We start from the raw sequence: 11,993 nt of genomic DNA on the forward strand, positions 1-11,993 counted from the left end.
ATCAGAGGATTTCGAAAATCTGACAAAAATTACAAAACATGGCAAACAAACATCCAATCAACTTGAAACTATAAATTAATTAATTGTTTGTACTTTACTACCATGTATTGCAAATTGTTTATCCATTCGGTCTCATATTCGGTCATTACCATTTATTGTTAATGCGTTTGTGCCAATAAAATATTGCCTATTGTCTATTGTCTACTGTCTATTGTTAACATGTTCCCTATGATATTATCTTTTTGATTTCAGCTGATTTGAATCTTCCTTATAGATCCTTATAGTTCGTTGTTATTTTAATTTTGATTAATGTCCATGCTTGTTCTCAATTCCTTTTTGGTGCTATGTTAAACGTTAGACGTAATTTTTAAGCCAATCACATTAGCCGTAAGATAAAATGCAATTGGCTTCTATTTCCCGCCATCTTTACAACACAGACAATAACCAATCAAAATGCCCATTTTTACAGATCCCAGCAAATTGACAAAAGCAAAACTGAAAGAAGAACTTATACGTTTTAACGTGAAATTGCCTCCTTCAGCGTCTAAAAAACAGGTCTTTGTTGACCTTTATGAGCAACACATAAGTCAATTAAACGATCCTAGTATTTTTGAAGAAGAATTTGTTGAAGGGAGTTCTGAACAGGAGGTCGAGGAAACCGAAAGTGAAGACGACATAAATTCCAATAATTCTGACGTTGAGTCTGAAACGGTACACATTGTTAAATGTTAATAAGTTTAAGTTAACTTGTTAGGGATCAAAAAGTTATCTGTGCATTAAAAAACAAATTTGATTTTAGTTCTTTACTTTTTCTCCCCCATAGCCTAAATTGACTCTTAGAGAGGATATAATGTAGCCATTTTTAGGTCCTTTATGGGCATCTAGGCTCTTTAACCTTTTCCGTTCTTTAGCCTACGTCCTTGGCTCTCTTATGTTTGGTTTCAAGAGTTCCTGATGAAGACAAATCCAGAAAAGCGCTATCATGGCTTTGTACGCATGAAGTTAATAACATATGTTGTTTTCATTTTAAAACAAGGCTCGCGGGTATAAGATTTTCCGAAAAAAATAAAATTTTATTTTACATTACAAATTCGATACATTACTTTAAGTAGTTGTAACTTTATCATATGGTACAAAAATCATTCCAAAAAATTAATTTGTGTTGACCCCAGGTGACTTTTAAAATGTTGATATCATTGTAAAAGCTCTAAATTATCTCCCTTTGGTGAAAAAAATGCCATTTTTTGGCATTAAAATAGAAATATCTTTTTTAACTCATCGGTGACCTATATTTTTTATTGTTGTTTTCGAATAAGCTGTATATAAACTATATAATTGTAAAATTTAAACGATTTCTGTAATTTAGTTCTTTTTTTATTTCGATATTACCGCTATTTCTCCTATTAGTTCAACAGAAAAAAAGGACATTAACAAAAATGTATGCTTCTTTCGAAGGCAGATTGTGAGCGCAAATGAACGGTGACCCCATTTTTTTATTTCATTTTTCCATTCAGGATAAGAGAAAGTTAATTTATTTTACCGAAATCTTATATTAAATAAAAAAAAATCATTTAGACCCGCGAGCCCCCTTAAATGTCTTTAAATCATAATGATCTAAAATTATGATATCAATCATTTTTAATTAAGGGCATATAAAGGCTATTTTATTTATTCCTTTATCTTAGATTCCATCTTTAATATTCTGTGTATCTTCATGATCTTAAAACAGCTTCCCTTTCAACAATTCACAAGGTACATAATGCAATCAGCTGTCAAAGTTCACATTACCAGAGACACTGTTCATACCATTAAGTCTAGAACAAGGTTGCCTAATAGTGCACCTTATTGGTATATTATCATATTATGTAAAAACATGTATAAAGCTTTTAGTTTCATATTGATTTATGTTACTTTAGCTTTAGTTTCACTGAATGGGTTCTTCTGCAGGTTTCATTTGAAGAACCACAAAAAGAAACAAAAGAAGACATGACTATCAATGCTGAAGATTTGTCAGATAAGGAGTTAGCAAATGAACTGCGCTCTTTAGGTTTTACACCTGGGCCTATTGGAAGTAAGAATATGCCATTAAATACAAGTTGTGAAAACTGAAAATGTGAAACTTAATTATGTATGATTATTTATAAAAAGAGACAGATTTTAACATTAGAAAGTGGCAAATCTCTTCAGGTCTCTTTAAACAGATTTTAATAGAATTTGTTAAAGATAAATAGCCACCAACATCACTGTCATCAGAGCTGTTCCATTTAAACACACAGGGAAGTAAAATTGAGAATGGAATTGAGTTACATTTAAAAATAAGGTACATGTAGCACCAGGGACCCTACAGTGGCAATTCAGAATTTCACTTGGGCTTTCACTTTACATCACACTAACCCTTAGTTGTTTTAAAACTGCCTTTTCCTGAGTCCTTAGTATATTTTGCTGGAAAAGCCCTCAAATATTTCTCGACTTAGCAATGGAAATTGAATACACAGGAATCTATGATTGACTTCAGTATACATATAAAATGAAGATGTGGTATGACTGCCATTGAGACAACTCTCCACAAGAGACAATATGACACAGAAATAAACAACTATAGGTCACTACAGCCTTCAACAATGAGAAAAGTTCATACTGCATAGTAAAACCATTCAAACCAGAAATCTAAAGGCCTAATTTATGTACAAAAAATGAAAGATAAACAAATATGTATTACATCAACAAACCACTAAATTACAGGCTCCTGACTTAGGACAGGCACATACATAACGGGACAGGGTTAAACTAGATTGAAGGAGCCAACAATATACATGTAAGAACAAACTATGAAAGTCAGTTGAATAAGGCTTGATGCATCAGATGGATACAAATGGAAATACAATGTACAACTTACAAAAACACAAGAGTGAATGTGCATGTTTGTGTGATATTGCAAAGTACTCATAGTACATAAGTACAGGACACAGCCTGGAATGCACATACATTGTACATGATTGTTTTGATGGAGTCCATTTGTTATATGTTTAAGTAGGTTTTGAAAAAAAATTATCTACCCAGAATAGCCATTAATCACAGATTTTATGCTCTAATTGAATTCTTACAGAGATTATTTTTTCGCAATATTTAATCATAATTATACCATTGTGAAAAATCCTCTATAGCTTTATGATTAGAACCTTTTACATTAAACCATTGACAACCCATTACAGCTACAACAAGAAGAGTATATGAAAAGAAATTAGTGAAACTGAGGCAAAGTTCAGGGGATGCTATAAAAGTCTCACCTAAATTATTTCAGCAGAAATATGGTAAGTACTGTTTTATTCAATTTCTTTATAAGTTTAATGTTTTGTTGTCCTGTGTATAATTTGATATCGATAGCAGACCTTTGATAGTCATTTTTAAATTATAATTTTCATTACTAGGTACGATTTATCTTGACATACATGTATTACATAGACACTGTTCTAATGAGTAATATTGAAGACAATATGTACACATCAATGAGACAGCATTCTAAAAAAAAAAACCAAATAAAACCCAAAATAGACATTTTAAATTCAAGATATGGTCTTCAACAATAGAAATGTCTCCTTCTAATCATATTTTGTGACAGTAATACTGTGTTATACACAATAGTATGCACTGTGTATTTTTGTCGAACCTACAACTATAGTCGAAAAAGTGAGACATAGTGATCCTTTATTCCGTCAGCGTTGGCAACGGCATCTACAAATATTCACTCTGTGGTTAAAGTTTTTGAAATTTTAACAACTTTCTTAAGCTATCCTGGATTTCTACAAAACTTGGACAAAGGCTTGTTTGTGATCATAAGATAGTATCCAGAAGTAAATTTTGTAAAATAAAATTCTGTTTTTTCCATCTTTAACTTATAAATGAACTTAGTTTTTTGGCCAGGAAACAAAACATTCACTCTGAGGTTAAAGTTTTTAATTTTAATAACTTTCTTATACTATCCTGGATTTTTATCAAACTTGGACAAAATATAAAAAAAGATGTGGTATGAGACAACTACCGTTTCCACAAAAGACCAAAATGACACAGACATTAACAACTATAGGTCACCGTAGGGCCTTCAACAATGAACAGCTTGTTAATGATCAAAAGCTAGTACAAATGTTTTAAGAAGGAAATTTTGTTACCATTTTGTACCTGTTTATCTGTATTTTACTTATAAATGAACTTAGTTTTCACTAGATAACATTACATACAGTCTGCAGTTAAAACATTTATTAGATTCATAAACTATCCTGGATTTTTATCAAATTTGGATAGAAGCCTCTTACAATCAAAAGATAGTATCGAGAGGAATATTTTCATTGATTTTTTTACCTCATTTTTGATGAGTCTGCGATTAACAGCAAAAGTAGGTGAAACACTGGGTTCCACACAACCCTTACAAATTTTTTAGCCTTACTGTGAATATGTAATTGGATCAGATTTATTTTTATTTTTGTAGAGGAAGTACCAGATGATGAAGAGAAACAGTAAGTAACCTTATAAACTGTAAATATGGAAATCGTTGTTAATGGCAAAAATTAGTCTGCAAGTTAACAATGTTAGATTGTCTAATATTTACATAAGATCTCAATTTATAAAAAAAAAAAATCACAAAAAAAGGAAAAAAGATTTCAAAGCAAATATTTTTTGGGATTCAATATGCATGTACATGTACAAAAATATGAATAAATGTGTAGTTTATAGGTCAAGAAACTTTTTTCTGCATTTTTGACTGTAATTAAAATATATTTTTTACTAAAGTGTGCCATACATATTCTGTCAAATCAAATACCTATGAAAACATTGGAATCTGAAAGGGTATGACAAATACTACTCTGCTACAAAGTCTTTATAAAAGTGAAAACTCTGAAAAACATTGACTTTGAGGCTTGAAAGACAAATATTCCACAAATTGCTGAGATATCTGGAAAAAACTCAACTCAAGTCAAGTAGATTTATGGTTTCATACTTCAGCTATTTTAAATAATGTCTGTAATCTGTTTAAACTTCTCTCCAACATGAATATTTTTAGACCACCTGTAAAGCCAAGATCACCAAGGAGGCGTCCTCCACCAAGAAGAATTCAAAGAGAAGAACCAGTTGACGAACCTGTTGAGGAACCTGTTGAGGAACCAGTAGAACAAAAAATCACAGAGAATCCTGTATTGACAAGGCGTCCACTGACTGCAAGGTACATAATTAAAGAATCATGATAATGTGTAACAAAATACTAAAAGGACACACATATAAGAGAGAGAATAATATATCACTGTGTGAATTTTATGTCCCCGAGTGCTATAGTGGAGGGAGCATTGCGTTTTACCCTCGTTCATCTGTATGTCTCAAATAAGTCTATTCACTTACACTAGTTTGTAGTAAGGAATCCAGGACAGGTTCATATAGTAATATTTTGAAAGCATAGAAAACTGTATCTAATAATGAGCATGGCTTGATCCGATAACAATATTATATGGCTGTCATATTTCTGGATTATTTAAAATTTGATGTTCTCTCTGTTTATAAATGTAAATATCTCGAGTCATTTTGTTGTGATGCTTTATCGTAATATATTATTTGTCAAGTTACAGCATATTTAATGTTCAAACAATCACCTTTGTTTATTAATAGAACAAGAGGGAAGCCAGAACGATCATCACCTCCAGCATCTACAGAGAACACATCCACAACAGAAGAGAAATCTGGTGGTGGATTACCAATGTGGGTCAAGCTGGTTATTTTCCTATTGGTGGCTTTCTTTGTTTACCTTGTTATTGTGAACATGGAACCATCGGCCGACGGCAAGATTCCAAAGTCCATTACAGAAGGAACTTAATCTGTAAATATAACATTGTTGACTATGACATTATTTAAAATGTATATGTAGTTATCCTGTTGATCAATGTTAAAGGACATTGTGTGCATTGTAATTTGCATAATTATTGTGTCAGTGATACATTTTTAATGATACTTGACGGATTTGAGTTTCATTATTGCAACATTGACTTGCCATAATTACTCATGATATTCAACTGAATTTTTTTTTATTGGAGAGGCTAGCATGCTACCTTTAAATAGCAGTATTAGAAGATGAAATTATTCTTCTTTTCACGAATTTAAAATTTTGGTAAATTTTTTTTTAGAAAATGTAAGTTTGAAATATCTTCCAACTTATTAAAAAAAATTCAAGGTCTTCTAGTCAGTATTCATACATTTAAACACCAATAAAGCTTTATTTAACTTTATTGCTACAGAATAAAAAAAAAAAACCAACCATTTATAAAACAATACTATTGGGAAATATTAATTTTTGAAAAATTCATTTGTAACCCTGCTACCTATACATTTATATTAATTTTAATTGCCTTCAAAATTTAATTTATATCCTTAATAATGTGTTAAAAAAAAAAAAGGGAACATTTTCTTAGCTGTAAAGTAAAAAATTCATGGAATACTAAAATAAAACTTGACAAAGTGAAAAATTCAAAAGCAAGACATACAATTTTTTTTCATCATAAATTCTGATTTCCTTTTATAAGTGCTTGTGATTTGGCCCATTTATATCAATGCAAGTAAATGGGACCCATATGAGTTTATAGTTTACAGTGGATTGACATTAAAATAATACCATCAGGATTATAATAGAAATTGTGTTACATACTAATATAAAATCAAAATCGAGTTTTTCATCATGTATTAAATAAACAGTACTGTTATTGTTCATCCTAAGGGACGACATCAAAAGATCGATGTTGGATAAAAAACTTAAATCAATTAGTTTGTGGGGTTAAAATTCTGCAAGTTTTGTATATCTAAAATTGATTTTTACATATATCCCTATTGGCAAATCAATTTTTCCCAAATTAAGTTAAGAAGGGGGGGGGGGGGGAGTGAAAAAACTATGTGAATTAAGTTGTTTATCCTACATTGAACTTTTGATGTTGTCCCTAACTGATTAATAAATCTTATATTCAGTAAACTATCAGTTCGTGGGAACAATATTATATCATGACTTGCATGCCAACTTTTTAGAATGTTATTTATTGCTACAATTAATATAAAATGTTAAGATTGTAATGTTTAAGTAACAAGAACAATTATTGTGATGTGCTTATATTGTAGTCTATATTGTTCTTGAAATACTCTGCTTTGCTTTTTCATAGAAGGAATTAACATTTTAATGTATATAAAGACCATTGTGAAACCAATGTTATGTTTCCTATTTGCCTTGTAAGCTGGAGAATTCCATATGCTAAGAATCTATCTTTTTGGTTTCAGAAATATTTATTTTAAATTTATAAATTATATATAGTATAGTAAAAAGAAGGTGGGTTATGATTGCCAAATTAGACAACTTTCCACAGACACCAAATGACACAGAAATTAACATTTTTAGGTCACAGTATGGCCTGTAAGAATGAACAAAACCCATACTGCATAGTCCGCTATAAAAAAAGCCCCAAAAGGACAAATGTAAAACACTTCAAACAAACGGCCTAATTTATATACAAAAATGAACGAAAAGCAAATATGTAACATATAAAACAAATACAACCACTGAATAACAGGCTCCTGACTGATATCTGATAGCAACCATAGATCTCTATATATGGTCACATACTAAGAGGAATATCCTCAATGATTTTGGGGTCACTATGTTACTAGACTTGGGTAGATGGTAATATATAATATGAAGAAGATCAAGATTGATTTTGGAGTCACCACCTCTTAAGTCAAGGTCAGGATAGCTAAAAATTGACCAACATGCAGGAAAGTGATTTCCAGATGCTAAATCAAATACTTTTTATTGTATAGCAATTATATTCAGGTACATTTTGAAACATTATGAGAAGAAGATCCCCTTTAAATTTAAGGTAATCGTGCCTAATGTCAAGGTCTTTGTTATCAAGAGTAACTCCAAATTTTTGGTGTATCAAAAGAGTTTCTGGATTATAGATTTATAACATTACATAAGCCTCAAACCAAATAGCATTAATGGACACATTTAATCCCTAAGGAGACTACCTGAAGTTGATAGTTACTAGAAATAAATTGAAATGAGTGCAGAAAATGGGTTACCTAATAACTCCTCTACCTTTTATGGGATTTGAAGTAAAGTTTGGTATATGGTAAAAGGTATAAGAAAAAATACAAAGAAAAATTCAAATCGTAAAGTTCCTTACAGAATGGCAAATTTAAGTTTGTACAAGTCAAACTAATGAAAAACAACTGCCATATTCTTGACTTGGTATAGGCATTTCCTTATGTAGAAAACTTGAATTCAACCTTGCTTCATAGCTAGCCAAACATTTCACTTGTATGACAGTCACAAGCAATTCCAGTATATTGACAAAAATTTATGGGCAAAACAAACAGAAATAATAGGTAAAAATGTCAAAAATAAGGGTAGTCAACATTGTGTTATATTCTTAATCACTTAAAATCTGTGAACAATAACTAATCAAACACTTGTTGGTTTTATCGAGCAATACTTCAGTATTTGTGGTGTTATTGATTAAATGGACTAAAACTTGTGGTGTTAATTGTCTAATGGATGAAAAGCCATCTACATAAGTATGTAGTACAAGGAATCTAAGAAACAACACTACCATTGTTTGTACAGAATTTGGGAAGCTTCAGTATCATATACAAACAAAATAAGTCCTTAGATTTGCTTTCCAATGTAATATTCACTGGATTCATGAAGGATAAATGAATCTCCAAATCTCAACCTTGTCATATGATGTTTTTGTATGTGGGATAACCTCCAGAGCTCATTTATTCCTTATTGTTTTACAAGACACTCGTAGTAGTACGATTAAGATATAAAAAAAAAAGACTATTAATTGAAGCTTTGTCCACAGGAACAACAACATATTTATTGTGACGAAGATTATCATTTCACAGCTTCTTAGTCTCTTAAAACGGACTTCAATCGACCATTAACACAGTTATTCAGTTTTAATTCAAAATTTTATCCGAGAACTGTTTGATATGGTCCATTCTTACCAAGTGACCAGTTCCACTTCTTAAAATAGATTTTAAAAAAAAGGCTGTTTTATATTATTTCTATTCAATATTTTGTGAACGGTTCAACCAATGCTTTCTAAGTTTTCAAAAATGTTCACAAAATGGAAGTCTAGTTAAATGTTGCCTTTTTTTTCTCACTTTTTACTATTCAGGAGCCCTGTTCCTTGACATACTGAAAAACGACCCAGTTCAAATATTTTTTTTTATTGAATTAAGATTTGTTATACACAAATAAACTGGAGGTCAAATTTTATAGTCACGTTTTTCAACTTTTCCATTCCGGAATTATTGTTTTTGGTAGATTGGAAAATATCTATATTGTAAACATTTAGGTGTAATAAATAATGAACTGTTACCAGTCTAGCTGTTGAGACGCCTCTCTCATAATGAAGATAGACCTTCCATTGTTATAAGTATAACAATTACATCCATTCTCAAATGATTTCCTTACCATTGTATAGACATGATAGTTGTATCCCGTTATAATAAGCAGCCATTGCTTTTATTTCATAATTTCAACACCCGTATGGAATATATTTAACGACTTATGGTCGATTTGTATAATACACTCGGCCTTATTTTTGCAAAACATAATAATTGCAAAACTCTTTCTCAATTGTCATCCGTGTGATTTGCAAATGAGTAAGGTTGTTAGATTAACAGAAGATTGGATTCTCATCGTTGTTATAGGTTTGCTGAGTCGACAATCTCCGGTACAGATATTACTGTCATCTATGTACACGACATTTGCCTGTTTGTAACTGGGTACGCAAGGCTATTGGAAATTGTGTGTGTACCTTCAGTATTAAGATCAAATGCCATTGAAACCTAGTATTTCCTTAAGAGTTTTTTCTGGAAGTTTATTAACCATTTCAATTTTCTTTGTATCCAGTTTAATACTTTTTGAGTTAGAAAACCTCGCAGTCTTCTCTTGAAAGAAAGCAAACTTTTTCAATTTCAATCTTTAATTATGTTCCCTCAATTTGTAGACGACCATTTTGAATTCGCTTATCTAAAATAGCCTTTGATGTTCTACGAGAAAACAAGATTATTGTCCAAGTAAGCAATTGGAAAGTCTTCATATTCCTTTAAAAAACTATAATGATTTGCTCATTTAAAGACAACGAGAGCCCCGTTGAGACCAAAATGTATGTCATTGCATTGAATGAAAGTCTCGTGGGACAAGCAAAAACAAGTTTTCATTACTTTATAACATTTCCCTTTCTAACTTGACCTGCCAGTAACCGATCTTTAAATCTAAAGTCTTCGAACAAGAAGACTCTCATAAAAGGACGAGCATTTCAAACAAAAGGTAAAGGAATAGAAATGGATGAGACTATTTTCCTTAGTCTTGCAAAGTCCACACAGAGTAGTTTTGATTCATCCTGTTTATTAACTACTACAAAAAGAATGATAACGGTGACTTAAACTTTTCAATGACCTTCGGGGGCTTCGGTGGCCGAGTGGTCTAATTAGTTACTACTGTGATCGCTAGCCAGTCAACACTGGGGTTGTGAGTTTGAACCCTGCTTGTGAGGGTGCGCTCGACTCCAATCCTAATAAACTAGGATTGTCAGTTTTCCTATCTAAGGTAGGTGATTTCTCCGGGCACTCTGGCTTCCTCCACCAATAAAACTGGTCGCCACGAAATAGCCCAAAAGTGGAAAAAAAACACAAAAATCTAATCAAATCAATGACCTCCGTTTCAAGCATTTCTTCAAGCCTTAGCAATTACTTTTTATAATTGAACGGTACTCTCTTGATTTGTGCTTGGTCACTTGTTTTCATTTTTAAGGTATCAGTCTGGCAAAGAGTTACTGAGCAAAAAGGTTGGGTTTTTCTGCAACAGTTTCAAGATGGCTTGCTCAATCTTGAAGGTACTTTTCAAACTTCCTTTGAAATCATCATGTTTGTTTGTTGGTTGGTGTTTCAAGTTTCGAAGGGGTGTCCTTTTCCAACTACAAAACCTCTCTTCGTGGTATTATGTTTATTGGTCAGGTTCTAAAGCACATAAGAAATCGTTATTGGTCCTTTCAAACCCTAACGTTAATCTCATAAAGCTTCAATTCAGATATTCAGAGACCCTTGTTCAATCTAACAAAACATATAGCAGCTGTCTAGGGTTTGACTGCCTTATGGAGAGATTACCCTAGTTTTCGTCTGTTTGCAAAATGGTCTCCATTGAGTAAATTCTTATCATATTACTAGTATCTTCTGGTGTTCTCCGGTAATAACAGATCAGTTGGTAAATGCATTATCAAACTCTGTTGTTCATTCAGATGTTCCTAAATAAATATATTTTTTAATCCCCACCTACAATACTAGGGGGGCATTATGTTTTTGTATGTGCGTCCATCCGTCTGTCCCGCTTCAGATTAAAGTTTTTGATCAAGGTAGATTTTGATGAGGTTGAAGTCCAATCAACTATAAACTTAGTACACATGTTTCCTATGTTATGATTTTTATAATTTATGCCAAATTAAAGTTTTGAACTCTTTTTCATGGTTTACTGAACATAGAAAATGATAGTACGAGTGGGGCATCCGTGTACTATGGACACATTCTTTTTGTTTCGTTGTGTTACTAGCATTTTATTAATCCTTTGAGTGTTTTCTTTCCTTGCTGGCTCGATTTTGTCGCTGCAGATTTTTTTTTGGCGGGAAATGTTTTTTTATTTTCTTCGTCGTCGATAATTGACAATGCTTCTTCGTCATAATACACTCCTGCAAAGAATGTATAATTTTGCCTTTTCATTTACATTCATATTTTTATCGAGTTATCGCTCATTTATCTTTTTTTCATTTCGTATTTAGCATGTATTATGTTAATAAAACCATCTGAGGGAAAATCAATTCAAAGGCATAAAAATTGGGAATCAATCGTAAATTTTTGTTTTGTGTTTTTCTTTTTTCTTTTGTTTGAAGCAAGAAAAGTATCACCCT

The 11,993-nt window shown here is 31.6% G+C and overlaps 1 protein-coding gene across 1 annotated transcript; it reads left to right on the top strand.

Moving 5' to 3' along the window:
* The first annotated feature begins 412 nt into the window (after nt 1-412).
* Nucleotides 413-8,555, top strand: LOC134691186 (lamina-associated polypeptide 2-like). Its single transcript, XM_063551513.1, has 6 exons — nt 413-711; nt 1,948-2,071; nt 3,213-3,311; nt 4,484-4,511; nt 5,057-5,215; nt 5,653-8,555. Exons 1-6 carry the CDS (start codon nt 454-456, stop codon nt 5,855-5,857), a joined length of 873 nt encoding a protein of 290 aa, XP_063407583.1. The 5' UTR covers nt 413-453; the 3' UTR covers nt 5,858-8,555.
* The last annotated feature ends 3,438 nt before the right edge of the window (nt 8,556-11,993 follow it).

Source organism: Mytilus trossulus, chromosome 1, assembly GCF_036588685.1.
Source record: "Mytilus trossulus isolate FHL-02 chromosome 1, PNRI_Mtr1.1.1.hap1, whole genome shotgun sequence".
NCBI lineage: Eukaryota > Metazoa > Mollusca > Bivalvia > Mytilida > Mytilidae > Mytilus > Mytilus trossulus.